The sequence below is a fragment of the Pongo abelii genome, chromosome 13 (assembly GCF_028885655.2).
Source record: "Pongo abelii isolate AG06213 chromosome 13, NHGRI_mPonAbe1-v2.0_pri, whole genome shotgun sequence".
Classification (NCBI taxonomy): domain Eukaryota; kingdom Metazoa; phylum Chordata; class Mammalia; order Primates; family Hominidae; genus Pongo; species Pongo abelii.
Genome location: NC_071998.2, coordinates 22,449,484 through 22,466,830, shown reverse-complemented (window position 1 = coordinate 22,466,830; position 17,347 = coordinate 22,449,484). Strand labels below are relative to the sequence as shown.

Here is a 17,347-nt window from a genome sequence, read left to right as displayed (position 1 = left end):
GGAAGGGACCAAAAGTACTGCTCTATTCCCCATCTGTTCTCATTTCCAATCCAGGGAGAGAAGAATAGAGAGCAAAAGAAGAGCTGTGAGTCTCACTTAAGTGGACAGGGAGAACTTTTACAGAGCTGGGTACATGTGCAGGCATACACCATCAAGGAAGATCTGAGTTAATCCAGAAAGACTCTTTAGAAGCATTGAGCTTTAAGCTTGATAAAAGAGGAGAGCCTGGAATGAGCACACATATGATGAGAGCAGGGTTGGCAACTGCAGGAAGAGTCCATGTGTATGTGTGTGCATTTTCTACCCGTTGCTTTATCATTTAAGGGTCTAGGAAATTAAAGCCTACAGCTTCTCTCTTGTCCTGCTGGTCTCAGATACCTCCTCTCTGTATTTTTCTACTGTTTCTGCCCATGATTTGGTTGGTCTCTGACCCATGAAGTCTAATTTGGAGCATTCACACACTGACTGCAGCTCTTTCACTTCTTTCTCCACTCTGCCCCACCTCTGTGCTCCCTCAGAATATGTGTACAGCTGCTTTGAATGGCTGTTAACTCCTTAGACTGCTAACGGATTCTTCTTTCTCTGTTCTGCTGCTGCTACTACCTCTGACTTGCCTGTCCTCATTCAGTGCATGATGGGAAAGGTATTAGATTTACTGCTAATGAGGACATTCGTCCGGAAAAGGGTATGTTGTACACCATGCAGATATGGATCTAACATGGGCTAACACTGACCCCTGGGAGCTAGAATGAGCAACTCGTGCTGGGGGTGGGGGAACAAGCTGTCAAAGTTTAGGAGCTCTATCTCAAGTCTTAGAGATGGGTAATGCCTTCATATAGCTCAGGAAGGGGTTCTGTTGTTGATCTCCGTCGTATTCTTAGCATTCTCCCACCCCTCCGCCTCAGGACAAAGAAGGATTTTCTCTGGGGTGTGTACGACTGTGCTGTTTTCTTTTTTCTTTTTTTTCTTTTTTGAGACCGAGTCTCGCTCTGTCGCCCAGGCTGGAGTCCAGTGGAGCGATCTCTGCCCACTGCAAGCTCCGCCTCCCAGGTTCACACCATTCTTCTGCCTCAGCCTCCCTAGTAGCTGGGACTACAGGCACCCGCCACCACTGCCAGCTAATTTTCTTTGTATTTTTAGTAGAGACGGGGTTTCACCATGTTAGCCAGGATGGTCTCAATCTCCTGACCTCGTGATCCCCCCGCCTCAGCCTCCCAAAGTCCTGGGATTACAGGTGTGAGCCACTGCACCTGGCCAGGTGTTTTCTTAAAATAGGGTGGGGTCTCTGCTAAGGGGAGCCTGTAGATTGGCTCTTTTCAGAGATTGGAACTGGGGAGTTCATTCTATACAGGGGCCCAGGTTTGAGGGGGTTGAAGTCTTTCAGAGCACAGCAGCCTCCCAAGCAGGGACCTGTAGGAATCCTGGGCATAGGTGGGAGGTTGCTGCTTTTGGCTAGAGAGGACCCACATTTTTCCATTAAGAGACACCACCAGCTCAACATAATTCCCAGACACAGATACAAGGTGATGGCACTGCCCTACCCCAATATCTTTCAGTGAAAAGTCCTTCAGCCTAGGAGATAGAGTTTTGGGGATCCTTGAGAGAGAGTCTTAGTGCACTTTTGGAAAATGTTGCGCCTAAGATGCTGTCAGCTTAACTTGTGTTACAAGACAAGCCTTGTTCTTTATCCCATTTCTTTCCCTTCTCCTATTGCTTACTTCCCATGGTTACTGTGATGATTACTTCTTGCTTTTGGGTATAGGGTGGTGGCCTCCTCACCCCTCAGGTTTACCTCCTAGAGTTCTCCAATGGGGAATCATCTCTCCATTTGTCCCTCAGGGTGTGGTGTGGACGATCCTGTGGGAGAAGTCTCTATTCAGGTGGACTTGTTTACACACCCTGGTACTGGGGAGCACAAGGTCACAGTGAAAGGTGAGTGATGGATTTACAGGTCTGCCCTTTCCTTGCCCAGTGGCCTCACTCATCACTCAAAAGCAGGGGCTGCTCATCCCAGCCCTCCAGCTCAGCCCTCCTCCAAGGGGAAGGTCACCTGGGGTTCAAGAACTGGGAATTCCTGGTGGGATCCCTCACAGGTTTCCCTTGTTTGGGCAGTGGTGGCTGCCAATGACCTCAAGTGGCAGACAGCGGGTATGTTCCGGCCTTTCGTGGAGGTGACCATGGTTGGCCCACACCAAAGTGATAAGAAGAGGAAGTTCACAACCAAATCCAAAAGCAACAACTGGGCCCCCAAGTACAATGAGACATTCCACTTGTAAGTTACGAGGGGGACCTGTAGGACTCTGGGATGGGGGTAAGACTTGAGGGGTGGGGGGAGAGGAGGGCCCGGGGGGATGGCAGACTAGGGTGAAATCAGCTGAAGACTCAACTCTGGCCTCATAACTTCTATCTTGTGCTCACAGCCTCCTGGGAAATGAAGAGGGGCCCGAGTCCTATGAGTTGCAGATATGCGTGAAGGATTACTGCTTTGCCCGGGAAGATCGCGTGCTAGGGCTGGCTGTGATGCCTCTGAGGGATGTCACAGCCAAGGGCAGCTGTGCCTGCTGGTGCCCCTTGGGCCGGAAGATCCACATGGATGAGACAGGCCTGACCATTCTCCGGATTTTGTCTCAGAGGAGCAATGACGAGGTGGCCCGAGAATTTGTGAAACTCAAATCAGAGTCTCGTTCCACAGAGGAGGGGAGCTGAACACCTTCGACTCCTGTGCCAGTCAGGCAGCAGCAATTTCACAAATCAGGGCCAGTGGGAGTTAGCTGTGTAACCGGCTTAGGGTCTTTGCAGTCAAGAGGCTGACCCCTTCAGTTAAAGATATTTAAGGAAAAATTTGGGGTGGTGATAATATGGCTTTTCACAGAAAGGGTCATGAAGCCGTGACCCAGCAGGACTGTGGTACTAGGGGCTGGGATGTGGGGTTACCACATGGAGAGATTTTCCATAAAGAGAGAAGGATAAACATTTCTGAGAGTGTCAGCCATTCTTGGTAGACACCTCTCTACTCCTCATCCCACCTCTACCCATCTCCATGCCACACCTTATCCAGTTAGAAACATACATACCAGTCATTAGAAGAACAAGTTTAGAGGGTATGGAACTTGTACCTGGCTGGCTGGGTAGTCAGTTGAGCCTGTTGCTGAGCACTGTGGTCTGGATTGGAGTATGGCCAGGGCAGGAGTACACAGAATAGAATTTAGACTGTCCCTTGAGTAGAATCCACTGATTTTCTGTGGCTCCAGTGAGAACACGGCTTTGAAACTGAACAAGATACCTTCTAGAAATGAACTGTGCTAATCCCTTCCTCCAGATTGTATCATGAGTAGAATCAGGTTCACGTGGTGCTTCAAAGCCCTGAGAAGAATATTTCTTTGGACCCCAGGCACTAGGGGCCACCTGCCTGGGAGTCTCCCTGCCTCACTCCTCTAGGCAGGGGAGTGATGCTTCAGGACGTGACAGGCTGTTCTAACATGTGTCTACCTGAGGGCTAGTTGAAGGATCCAGGAGTATTTTCTTCTTCTTGGGTGGGCCCTGAACAAAGCCAAAAATTGTAGAAACCAGTCTAGAAAAAGTCCTGCTCATCTGTGGCCACTGCCTTCTAGCCATCCTCCACCTCGCAGAAAGAATCTAGCCTTTGGTCTCTCTCTCTCTCTCTCATCTGGGTCATTTGCTATTCCCCTCAGATATTCAACCCTATAGAAGGAGCCTGGACTCTGATCCCTCTGTACATGGCTGGATGGAAGGGGCCCTCAACACTCCCTGGGAGGTCAGAGACAAACTGTTTCAGAGAGTCAGATGGACTTCCCAAGACTTGTTGAGAGATGTGACATGGTTCTTGGATTTCCTCTGTAGCAGCCTCCTGGACTTCCTGAGGACTCAACATTGTCCACAGATGTACTGGCCATTACATGAAACAAGAAACCAAGCATCTTTGCTGTTGTTAATTATTATATGTGCCATTGTTACAGGAGATTATAGGCTAGTCTGTAATAAACTACCTTATAGCAGCCTTTGGGGTTTGGTAATTCTGCTAATGTGTGGAAAGCCATGGAAATGACTGTCCTCTATAATGGTAGATTTTGGCCTAATGGTCCTTTGCTGCTTCACACTCCTCCACCCCCATACCTGACAGCCAGTGGGTGAAGCCTAAAGTGGTTCTGGATAAACACCACTGGGCTAACGTCCTGTCCTAGACCTGAGACCACCAATCTAATTAACAGAGTCATGGGACCTAAGGCACCAGCTTCCTACAAAAGGTCCAAAAGAGTAGCAGGAGAGGTATTCTGGTGAAAACTAGTCCATGCTTCTCTTCCCTTTGTCTAGAATTGCTAGGACAGATCACAGCCTGGGTTGTGAGGACAAGGCAGGGGCCCACTGGGGAGAGGTGTGCCTGCCCGTCTTGGCAGAGGACTGAGGCTGCCAGACAGGACAGAAGATTAGGCTTAGGACTGTACCTTGGCCTTTCATTCAGGCTCTATTCAAGGAAGAAGAGCTGCAGTAGAAAGCCCACTCCCAAAGGGGAAGAAATAAGGTAAAAGGCCTCATGGCATGGAAATGGGAAAAGCTGAAACAAGAAAGATAGTGCTCACCTACTCTCTCAACCTGCACTATCACTACTTGTGGGGCAGGGACTAACGGAGCACCAGACAGGGAACTAGCTCCGTTTCCACTGGTTGCTGAATAAATCCTTAGAGTTCAGTTGCTCATTTAAAAACTTCCTCCTCCCCTCTCCTCTCCCAAGCCAGCCACTTAACATTTCTCCCTCAAAATTACCTCTTGAATCCATTGGGTAGCCTCAAGCTCCCACCACCACAAGAGTTGTGGCAGCTTTTAGGTCCTCACGCTTGAGTTACTGTGATAATCCCCTGCTTCCGTTCTTACTCTGCTTTCTTCACACACTCTAATATAAAGTCTTTCTCCTATTAAACTATTCAGTGGTCACCCATAGCCTCCAGGCTGAAACTCCGAGACCCTCCAAGATAGCGCAGCCGGCACCGCCCCCCTTGCCACTATCCTGCAGCTATTCTAAAGTACTTCCCCGGCAGGTCCCCGACAAGCACTGTGTGCTCCTACCCCTCCGTGCCTGCACATGCTGCTCCCCTTGCTGGAAAGTCTGCCAGCCTTTTCCACTGCTTTCTAGGCTCTGCTATCTGGATGCCTCCCCACAGCACTCTACATTGTTGTAATTTACTTGTCTCTCTCCCCTCATCAGCCTGTGATCTACCCAAAGGCAGGATCTGAGTGTTTTATCTCCATTTCCCCAGCGGCCAGCATAGTTCGGGTACTTCAAAGCCAGATAGGCAGCTAGGGGCCCTCTCCATGGAGAAACAGAGTGGGTCCGGCACCTGAGGGCAGGGGTGTGGCCAGAGGCGGGCTCATGGGAGATGGGCGTGGTTTGTGGGCGGGGCTCTGCTCTAGGCCAGAACCTGGGTCTCTAGGGGGCCTGCGCAGGAAGGTGCGTTGACCTGGCATTTGCCGGAGTTGGAGGCTGGGCGGCGACGGTGAGCAAGAGGCTCCCAAAGTGGGTGCCCGAGTAGAAGTTATCGCCTTCTCCCTCCCAATATTCCTTGAAGAGAGACTCTGTCCCCTCTCAATATTTCCAGTAGCTGTCCATCCTTATACTTTCTTGAGACAACTCCTCATATTCGAGTATACTGGTTTTCCAGACACTCCCACAGAGGACATATTTGTCGAGATTATCTAAGGAAGGGGGGCTTTATCCCCCATGTAACTCCTAAAGGGCACACATTTTTCCAGTTATTTCATGAAGCAGATACCCCCAAACCTCCAGCAATTGCACATTCTTGTTAATTCAGGGAGTTTTCCACTTTTCCAGCACTATGCAGATTCTCTAAGAAGTCATAATCCTTGTCCCATACTTGATCTGAAGTGGCACGTTTGCTATCATTCCCTCCCACTCTTTGGCGTAGGATACCTACTCTAGAGGGAAGAGTCAAACTCTGGCTGGCTACCCATGGCTTCAGCAAGCTTTCAGATTTGAAGTAGCCACTAATTTCTGTAGGTTATATCTAATTAGAATTAGAACAGAAGTACCTTTAACAATGGACTTTTAAGAAAGAAAAATCACATCTTTCAGCTTAAGTTGTCGACGTATTCATTGTGAATATTCGGACTAACTCCCTGAATGATCCTCCCAAGCCCAGAAGCAGATAGGCAAAGTTGAAGAAGCAACAAATAGTGGAGATGGTATTGAAGGAGGAGTCAGAAGATTGGGCCCAGTTCCGCTACATTCTAGTCAGGAGATGACCTTTAACTTCTCAGAGCCTCAATAACTTGAATCTGTTATCTAGGACTAATAATTCCTGCTATGTCTACCTCAGAGGGATCAAATGGGCTCATATATATGAAAGCACTTTGAAAACCGTACCTTTTCTCTAAGTGTATAGGGGATTATTATAAATGATCCTCTGAGTTCTAATTAACTTCCAAGGAATTTGTCTTGCTTGGTACTAGGTTCAAATGCAACAGATATTTTTTGAGTGCTTACTATGTGTCAGGTATTCATCTAGACATGAGGCCTAGCATTGAACCAAAAGAGACAAAAACCCCTTATAAATTTAAGAATGAGTCGTCAGCATATTACGTGCCTACTCATTACCCAGTGCAGCGTCAAAGCATGGTGAAGTAGTAGGAAGAATCTGTATTCTAGATTTAACTCTGCCACTATATAGCTGTGTGAGAAAGATTTTTTTCCCTGTGTGAGCCTGAACTTCTTCATCTGTAAAATAAGGAAGTTAAACAAGGTAACCTCTAGTTTTCTAGTCTTGATTCATCTGTACTTTAGGGGACCTGAAAGAAATTGATTAAAATACATACACTTTCTTGGCCTTTTCTGAGTTGGGTTAAAAATGGAGAGAAAAATAGGAAGCAAAGAAGGATATGTCTGTATAGCAAATCGTGGGGTTCGATAAAGTATAATTTTTCCAAGTGTTAAAAAATTTGACTTTTATATAAATATGAAATTAATAGGTCTCCAATAGTTTATTTAATTTATTAATTAATGAGGGAACCAGTAAGATATTAAGATCAGTTCAAATGAAAAATTAAGAGCTAAATATTTATAGGCAATTTAATAAAGGAATGTTAAAATACGATTTCTGAATGATATACAAAACTAATTGAAGTCCTCAAGTGCAATAAGTCATAAATTTTGGAGTCATCTTTTCCACCAGACATAAAACATTTTTATCACTACTAGATAAAAATCTATAAGTTAACCTCTGCCCTAACGAGTTATAAAATAGTCCAGTCAATAGAAAACTAATCAAAGATATAAACCCAAAACCGTACTAAAAGATCACCCAATAATTTCTTTCACCTGTTTCTAGGTTTCAGATGATTTTTCTGACAATTGTAGTCATCAACTTCAACTTGGTTGTCAGGAAATGAAATCTGTTTCCCAAGCTTTGAAACTATAACTTTATGATGAAGATAAATAAAGTGAATTCCAAACTACCATATGTGTCTTAGAGATAGATCATTTTGGACTTCAGGGATCAAGTTCCAAGTTTCTTAAGAATGTGTTTGAATGACACAGTATCAGCATGAGAAATTCTCATATTCCGAATCTTTATTTCCTTTATAGAAATTCCATGGAATTATAGTTGGTCTACTCTGCAATGTCTCTATTTAAAAGCCCAAGTGAGGACAGACAAGATGAACGTCGGTAAACTCAGGAAAATGTATCTGAGTATGTCATCGTTATTACCTCTGAAGTGTGTGTGTGTGTGTGTGTGTGTGTGAGTACATGCACATATGGCAGATCAACCTGGCAATCAGATTGTTAATCTACCAAACAACTGATCAGGAAAGGAAATCTATTTTTCAAAAGTAAATACTTTGTACTTACAAGTACAAGCTCCACTGTTTTATCATCTGAAAATCCTAATTTGAGTACTCTCAACTTTTATATTTGGAAATTCACCAGTAAAGCTTGTGTACCTTTCCTTCTCTCCCCATTCTTCATAACTGCGTCTTGCTAAAAAGAGGTGATCAGTGTGAAAAAAGGCTGCTGAGGCAGATAAGGTCCTCCTTTGCAGCCTTTTTGTGGACAGAACAAATGGATCTGTCTCTGTAGTAAGGGAGGATTTCCATACCATTTCCGTGCTTTCCTTTGGTGAATCAAGATTCTAAAGGGAGGCCGGGCGTGGTGGCTCACGCCTGTAATCCCAGCACTGTGAGAGTCCAAGGCTGGCAGATCACTTGAGGCCAGGAGTTCAAGACCAGCTTGGCCAACATGGCAAAACCTGTCTCTACTAAAAATAAAAAAAAAAAAATAAATAAATAAATAAATAAATAAATTAGCCGGGCATGGTGGCACATGCCTGTAGTCCCAGCTACTTGGGAGGTTGAGGGACAAGAATCGTGTGAGCCTGGGAGGTGGTGGTTGCAGTGAGCCAAGATTGTGCTATTGCAGTCCAACCTGGGTGACAGAGGGAAACTCTATCTTTAAAAAAAAAAAAAAAAAAAATCCTAAAGGGAGCAGGAGTAATCACACTCCAGCCATCTTTCAGAATGGAACTGCCTGTTATGTAAGAACAACAACAACAAATTGTTTCTAATGTGAAATTTTGAAAAAGGAAGATTTAGATTTAGGCTTCCTTTTGAGGAATGGAGAAAGTGCAGAATGAAATCAGTTCACTGATTGAAGGTCACAGTGTACTCTCTTTTTTTTTTTTTTTTTTTAATAACACAGACTCTCGCCCTGTCGCCCAGGCTGGAGTGCAGTGGCGTGATCTCAGCTCACTGCAAGCTCTGCCTCCCAGGTTCATGCCATTCTCCTGCCTCAGCCTCCCGAATAGCTGGGACTACAGGTGCCCACCACCACGCCTGGCTAATTTTTTGTATTTTTTTTAATAGAGACGGGGTTCCACCGTGTTAGCCAGGATGGTCTCGATCTGACCTCGTGATCCACCCGCCTCGGCCTCCCAAAGTGCTGGGATTACAGGCGAGTGTACTTTCTTTACTTGCTGTCATTTGGCAGTTGTCCAATTTCATCCTGGAGGAAGCCCATGTCAAGGACACTGGCCCTAGTTCCAGAAGTAGAAAGTCAGGAAGCTTCCATCCAAAGGAAAACCAGGGAGTCCTCTGCTACCCTCAGGAGAGCTAAAGGGCTAAAGAACCCAGAAGATAATCAACTGCTCTGCATATTCTTATGAACAGAAAATATGGAGTGCAGAATACTTTAGGGTGTGGTAAGTTCCAGGCAAATGAAAAATGTAATAATCATCAATAAAGACTGATCAATTCATTCGACAAATATTTATTGATTATTAAATAAGTGCGAGCCATTGTGCTAGGTATGGCAATACAATGGCAACAAAACTAGACAGAATTTCTGCTCTTAGCGAGATTATGGTTTAGCGAGGGGAAACATTAATTAACAGCATATTTAATAGCCAATAAATATAAAATATCTGCCATAAATGCAGTGAAATAAATACCATATGGGAAGTACAGTAGTCAAGAGCATGAATTCTGGAGTCATACTGTCTAGGTTTGAATCCTAGCTCCACCACTTACCACGTTATCTTGGGCAAATCTCTTAATTTCTCTGTGCTACAGTTCCTCCTCTGTAAAATGGGGATAATAATAAAAGTGCTACCACATAAGGTTGCTGTAAGGATTAAATTAGGTAATATTTATAAAGCATTTAGGACAGCATCTGCCACATGATAAACACTGGTAAATGTGTAAAAAATAATCTGTAAGAGCTTGACACTTTCAATCAGAAAGATAATTAAGAACTTCATCTATAAATATGTGTTATTTCAAAAGCCAAACGTTTTACCAAGGAAAAAGAATTGAAACCAGTTTTCCTGGTAAATCCCTACAGGTAGGCTAGGACTACCTATTGCAGGTAGAGTTACTGCTTCTGCTATTTTGAGCAGTAAGCAATTAATACTGGTTTACCCAAGATTTTGGCCTATTCCACTGAATTTACAAAACGACAGTGCTAAACCCAATAATTTGGCAGGTAACACTATTTTGAATATTCAGAATCTTCAGGCCTATTCTGGTTGGAAAATCTATAGTACATAAATATTGGCCAGTTCTAACATCTTGCTTGTCTACCCTCTCCTTTCTATTTTCTTTTCTTTTTCTTTTTTCTTTTTTTTTTTTAAGACAGAGTCTTGCTCTGTTGCCCAGGCTGGATGGAGTGCAGTGGCACGATCTCAGCTCACAGCAACCTCCGCCTCCCGGTTCAAGCGATTCTCATGCCTCAGCCTCCCAAGAAGCTGGGATTACAGGCACGCACCACCATGCCCAGCTAAGTTTTGTATTTTTAGTAGAGACGGGATTTCACCATATTGGCCAGGCCAGTCTTGAACTCCTGACCTCAAATGGTCCACTCGCCTTGGCCTCCCAAAGTTCTGGGATTACAAACGTGAGCCACCATGCCGGGCCTCTCCTTCTATTTTCTACCACTTCTTAGTTCAGCTTTTCATCATTTTAAGTGTTGACTATTACAGCCGTCTTTTAAGTGGTCTTTCTGTCTGCACTCTGTTCCCCTGTAAATCTATCATATTAATGTTTCTGAAATACCAGTTTATCACATTTTCCCCTGCTCAAAATCTTTGTAGGATTCTCTGACATAAAATTTAATACCATTATCCTAATATTAAAGTCCTGACTTGAAGTTCTTGTTTTCTGCCTCCTTCAGATTTTCGTACTTACTGTACTATCATACAACTTGTCTAGTCTCAATGCCAACCCTTTCATTAAGTCCTTTTTCCTCCCTACAAAACTGTCCCCTGCATCTCTACCTAATTAACCTGTGTTCATCTCTTGAGTTTAGTGCAAGTCCTTCTCCATGAAGCTCTTTCCAACAATACTGCCCTGCCCCGCTTTATCTCTCCTTCTTGAATTCCTGTAGTGCTTGGGTTCTACAGTTTTTGTTTGTTTGAGACAGAGTTTCATTCTGTCGCCCAGGCTGGAGTGAAGTGGTGTGACCTTGGCTCATTGCAACTTGAGGCTCATTGCTTGAGCCTCCTGGGCTCAAGTGATCTTCCCACCTCAGCCTCCCAACTAGCTGGGGCTAAAGGCACATGCCACCACACCCAGCTAATTTTTGTACTTTTTTATAGAGATGGGATCTCACTATGTTGCCCAGGCTGGTCTCAAACTTCTGGGCTCAAGTGATCCACCCACTTGAGTGGGAGGCCACTCAAGTGGCCTCCCAAAGTGCTGGGATTACAGGTGTGAGCCACCATGCCTGGCCCAGTTTTTTAAAATAATAGCCTTATTGAGATACAATTAACATGTCACAAAATACACCATTTTAAAGCGTGTAATTCAGTGATTTTTAATATATTCAGAGTTTTGAAACCATGACCATAACTTAATTGTAGAACATTGTCATCATCCCAGAAAGAAACCCTATATCCGTTAGCATTCACTCTCAATTATTTCCTCTGCTCTCCTATCCCCTGGCAACCATTAATGGATTTTTCTGGACTTGACATATAAATAGAGTCATATAAAATGTGACCTTTTGTTACTGGCTTCCTTCACTTGTGTTTTCAAGGTCCATCCTTATTGTAGTATGTATCCTTTTTATGGCGGAATACTATTCCAGTGTTTGGATATACCACAATTTGTTTATCTCTTCATCAGGTGATAGACATTTGAATTGTTTCCATTTTTTGGGTATTATGAATAATGTTGCGGTAAACATATGTGTAAAAGTTTTTGTGTGGACATATAATTTTAATTATCTTGGGTCTCTACAATTCATTTAACATCTTATGTACACCATGCCTTGACATGCTTTGCTGTTTTACATCTATGTTGTGTGATTCCACTAGATTGTCTGCCTAGCATAGTGCCTACAGAGTTCTCTCTGTCCTAGAGAGTTTGCAAAACTGTCCCACTATTATATTTCTTCTTTCCCTTTCCTTTACCTTCCACACACTTCTGCAAATACCATCTTCACCACCACCACCGCCACCACAAGACAACAATAAAAATTATCAACAGTTATCGAGAGGTAGCTTAATAATACTAGGTAGTAATTCAAAAGGTTGGAGTAAATCTATATGTATTGACAAGGGAAGATGACCAATACATAGTGTAAAAAGAAAAAGGTAACTTGCAGAGCAATACATTTAGTAGGATCTCATAAAAAATATATATAGAGAGAGATGTGTATATATACATAAATATTTGTGTATAAATTCCTTGAAATGGAAGGGACCCAAAGGATATACACCAATCTATTTATAGTGGCTTCCTTAGGAAAAGGAGTGGAAGGCACAGAAAAGGAAACTTTAAATTTTTTCTGTATATATTTTTGTTTTTGAATCTTTTACAGTGAAAATGTATTTTTATATTACTTTGGGTAATTCTTAAAATTAATAAAAAGAAAAAAGTGTAATCACAAATGGAAACTAACTAAGTTGGAGAAACTAAAAAGAAAGGACAGAAAAGGAAAAAAAGAAAAAGAACTCCAGGAAGGAAGAGGGCATAGATATTGTGGCATGTAGAAAGTTAATCAGAGTCTTAGTAACAGAATACTCTACAAAAGAGCATTTAAATAAACACAAAAGTAGACATTTAGGTTACACAACTCTGTGAACATACTAAAAACCACTAATTTTTATACTTTCAATAGGTGAATTGTATGGTTTATAAATTTTATCTCATAAAGTTGTTTAGAAAAGACAGATCAAAAGTTCCCAGTGGCCGGGTGCGGTGGCTCACACCTGTAATTCCAGCACTTTGGGAAGACAAGGTGGGCAGATCACTTGAGATCAGGAGTTCAAGACCAGCCTGGCCAACATGGTGAAACCCCGTCTCTAGTAAGAATACAAAAATTAGCCAGGCGTGGTGGAGCGTGCTTGTAATCTCAGCTTCTCGGGAGGCTGAGGCAGGAGAATCGCTTGAACCCAGGAGGCAGAGGTTGCAGTGAGCCGAGATCATGCCACTGCATAAACAAATAACTTTTTAGTATGTGTGTCCCATCTGATATTTGGGACATACTTATCTTGTATCTGAATGTTTTATTTGCTAAATCTGGCAACCCTAAACAGAAGGGGTTAAGGTTTGAATCTTTTAGATTTAAATTGCTTTTTTAGCATCACCAAGGCATTTTGTTTCTAACTGATGGCTTTTCATATAACTCCCAAACCCTCGTCTCCTATCCCAGGGAAGGTTTTATGATTGAGAAGCACTGAAAGTAATGTCTAGCAGTTCAGTCATACAAGACTGATTTTACCTTTACTGCATTGATGAAAAATCATTGGTCGCAGATTGCAAATGTGGTCAGAGTACGAAAGCACAACTCCCAATTTCCATCCGCCTGGATGTTCCTGTCAGCTTCTGCCCTACAGAAAGGGAGAAGCCCAAGGTCTGTAAAGGGAGTAGGGAAAAGGGCCTTTGGTTTTTGAGCATGTCCTAAATTGTGCCAGCCAAACCAACCTTCTATGGACCCTTGTTAATAAATTGGACAGCCTTTATGATTATTTTGATTTTCTTTAGGCTCTTATCTTCTGAACAATTTTAGGCTTGTTTTTGCTTAACTCAGACAGAAAAATTAATGAAGCTTTAGGGGATGGTCAGACTTAGAGGTGCCGGAGATCAGTAGTAGCTCAGGAGCTGGACTTTTCATGACATTCCAGACTTTAGTGAGCTTCCTCTCAAAGCTCTTCTTAACACTGCATTCCACACACCCTCTTCAGCCATGCTGAATATCCTCTGGTTTGCTGACTTTTGCATAGAAGTGTCAACAAACCATTAGCCTTAGCTGAGGCTCCTCTTTGAGTCCAGCTGTTCTGTGATTATATAGATCTTCCCATAAAGAGGAGGCGATTGTCCTCTACTGGAGGAGTTTAGACAGCAATCTGACCCCAATTTAGCAGAACATGTTTCTAAGCATTTTTCACTTGTGTACTTGTTCATTCAGCAAATCTTTATTATATCCAGAGCCTAATGCTGAGCCAAGCAGTAGGCTAACAGAGATTTAAAGAAAAGAAAAAACATGGTCTCTACTTTTTTAAATAAATTGACATGAAATTGTATGTATTTATTGTGTACAATATGATGTTTTGAAATATATACATACCTTCTAGAATGGTTATATCAAGCTAATTAACATATGCAGTACCTCACATAGTATCTCTGCAGGGAAGGCTTATGGCCTGGGGCAATATTTAGTTCTGAGCAAGATGGCCTGGACCTTAGCTTGCTGCTGCTAGTGGATTACTGGGAGTGTCAGATCTGTCTTGTCATGTTAATGAGAGCTGGGTGGGGCTTACTGCCACCTGCTACTCTTACTCCTTGTGCAAACTCTTCTGTACAGTAGAAACAGCCATGCTTCTCCTTGGAATAATATCCCAGTGGCCAGAGAACTGTCCCTTGAGCTCCACAGGGGCCGCTGCTTGCCCTGCATGTGGAGAGCCAGAGCACAGACCTGCCTTATCCAGCCTCCACCTGGCTTTGCCCCTCCACCCGCCCTGGTAGCTTAACACAAAGGACAGAAACTTTGGCGAGCTTTATGGCCCTACCCATTGCCTGAGAAACCAGAATACCCTCCCTGGAGATATAAGGCAAGCACAAATCCCACCACTACTACCACAGCTGGTATTCTTTTCCAAGTGCCACCTCGTGGCTAGAGGCCAACACAGTCCATTATAGCACCTCCAGGTAGAATAACACTGCACCCAGGAAGGAAGAAACTTGTGCCTGACCTCAGCTATCACCATTGTCTGCACCACCCTAGCCGACCAGGAGGTCCTGAGTCTGTTCATGTGACCAGGTCATTACTTAGTACCACTGGCATTTGAGAAAGCCAACACACTAAGGCTAGCTGTAACCAAGGAATCTCACAGAGTCTGTGTCACTCCCCTGCAAACCCCATCAAAGCCAGTGCTAGTACCTGCTTCTGGGAAACTTGAGAACAGGTCATATCACTGGATCCCTTGCAGACATTCCCTAGTACCAGCCTGGAGTGCGGCAGCCCCTCTAGGTGGCTAGATCCAGAAGAGCAACAGAATTCACAATAGTCTGGCTCTCAGGGACTCCTACTTCTAGGAGAAAGGGGAGTATACTACATCAAGGGAATACCCCATGGGACAAAAGACTCTGGATGGTAGGCCCTGAGTCCCAGATCTTTCTGCTGGTGGAAGTTTCTTTCAGCAGGGGCGCAGTTGCAGTGCTGGGCTTAGCAGGGAAAGTCTGCAGCTCTACTCCAACAGCCAGGCACCAAGCCTGGCTCTGAGAGTCTCAGAGAAGGGGACTTCTTTTCCCCCTCATCCACCATTGCGGACACAGCTGGGGCTTCTCCCATGGGAGCTTGGTGTGAGTGCATCTATGCATAGCGTTTCTGGAACACTTCAAGGTGGCTGTATCCCCATAGGAGGAGCACTCTCCAGGTTCAGGCTTGCACAAGAGGTAGAGTCGCAATTCTTCCTTACTTGGAACATCAACATTCCTGCACATGAAAAGAGGTACCTGTCTGATCTGAATAGCTAGAACACGGTCAGGAGTGTGTCCTGCTGGCCTGGCAGGGGAGCTGAGGTGGCTCCCACCCTTCCCCCTGAAAAAACCTCAGTGTTTCTCACTGAGAGCTCCCCCAGCCACCTCTGACAAAGTTGGGACCTCTGCCCACCATTGGGTACTGCATTTACCCACGTGCTTCAGCCACAACTGGTTTCTACACAGGGATACCTCCTCTGCTGGCCTGAAGCCCAGACTGTTCAACCAGTGAATAAAATACTAGGGAAAAATAAGTAACAAAAAGGTGTATACCACAGGGGAATGAAATAAGTAAGCTTCAAGAGAATTCTGCTGTTCCAATCCCCTGTGAGACAGTAAACTTGTGCACACACTGTGCACATTGTTACTACAAACTAGCATCTGAGAAGGCCATCATACAAAGACTCCCAATAACCAAGGAACTTACGTAGAATCTTCACCCCTGAAAGCACCAAGAGCCGAATTAGGCTACAGTAAACATTAAAGTCAGATCCTTAAGAGGATAAAAAGAAATTTTTAAAAAACACAATCAAAATAATTCTATAATAACTAGAAGAAATGGTCTACCCAAAAGAGAAGGAACCAGAAAAATAATTCTGGTAATATGGCAAAACAGGGTTCTGTAGCACCCCCAAAAGATCACATTAGCTTTCCAGCAATGGATCCAAACAAAGATGAATTTTTTTTTTCTTTTGTGACGGGGTCTCCCTCTGTCACCCAAGCTAGAGTGCAGTGGCGTGATCTTGGCTCACTGCAACCTCCACCTCCTGGGTTCAAGCGATTCTCCTGCCTCAGCCTCCCCACGTAGCTGGGACTACAGGTGTGTGCCACCACTCCCAGCTATTTTTGTGTGTGTATTTTTAGTAGAGAAGAGGTTTCACCATGTTGGCCAGGCTGGTCTCGAACTCTTGACCTCAGGTGATCCACCCGCCTCGGCCTCCCAAAGTGCTGGGATTACAGGTGTGAGCCACCGCACCCAGCCAAGATGAAATACCAGATAAAGAATTCGAATGGTTGATTATTAAGCTTTGATTATTTCCTTGAGTACAAGGAGATACCAGAGAAAGGTGAAAGCCAACACAAAGAAATTAAAAAAAAAAAAAAATTCAGGATATGAATGAAAAATTTTCTAAAGAGATAGAGATCTTGAAGAATAGCTAATCAGAACTTCCATAAATGAAAGACACATTTAGGGAATTACAAAATGTAATGGAAAGATTTCAAAATAGACTAGAACAACCAGAAGAAAGAATTTCAGAGCTTGAAGACAAGGCTTTCAAATTAACCCAATCAGAAAAAATAAAAAAGAATAAAAATAAATGAACAAAGTCTCCAAAAATATGGAATTAAGTAAAATGGCCAAGCCTAAGAATAATTGATGTTCCTGAAGGAGAAGAAAAAGCAAAAAGTTTGGAAAACTTATTTGAAGGAATAAATGAGGAAAACTTCTCTGACCTTGCTAGAGATTTAGATGATCTAAATACAAGAAGCATAAAGAAATCCTGGGAGATTCCTTGCAAAAAGGACATCACCAAGCATATAGTCATCAGGCTATCTATCTAAAGTCAATGTGAAGGAAAGAATTCTAAGAGCAGTGAGACAAAACCATCAGTTAACCTATAAAGGAAAACCCATCAGACTAACAGAAGACTTCTCAGCAGAAACCCTATAAGCCAGAAGGGATTGGGGTCCTATCTTAACCTCCTTAAACAGAATAACTGTCAGCCAAGAATTTTGTATCTAGCAAAATTAAGTTTCATAAATGAAGGAGAAATAAAGTTATTTTCAGACAAATGCTGAGGGAATTTGTCACTACCATACCAGCCCTACAAGAAATTCTAAA

The 17,347-nt window shown here is 43.5% G+C and overlaps 1 protein-coding gene across 2 annotated transcripts in view; it reads left to right on the top strand.

The window, feature by feature from the left end:
* Positions 1-17,347, top strand: part of UNC13B (unc-13 homolog B) — a 279,025-nt gene that overhangs the window by 229,500 nt on the left and 32,178 nt on the right. Inside the window, exons 38-40 of one of the 2 annotated variants that reach the window (XM_054519407.2) lie at positions 1,840-1,932; positions 2,113-2,272; positions 2,421-7,720. In XM_054519407.2, coding sequence (XP_054375382.2) covers positions 1,840-1,932; positions 2,113-2,272; positions 2,421-2,706 — 539 coding nt within the window. In that variant the 3' untranslated portion in view covers positions 2,707-7,720. 2 annotated transcript variants of the gene reach the window in all.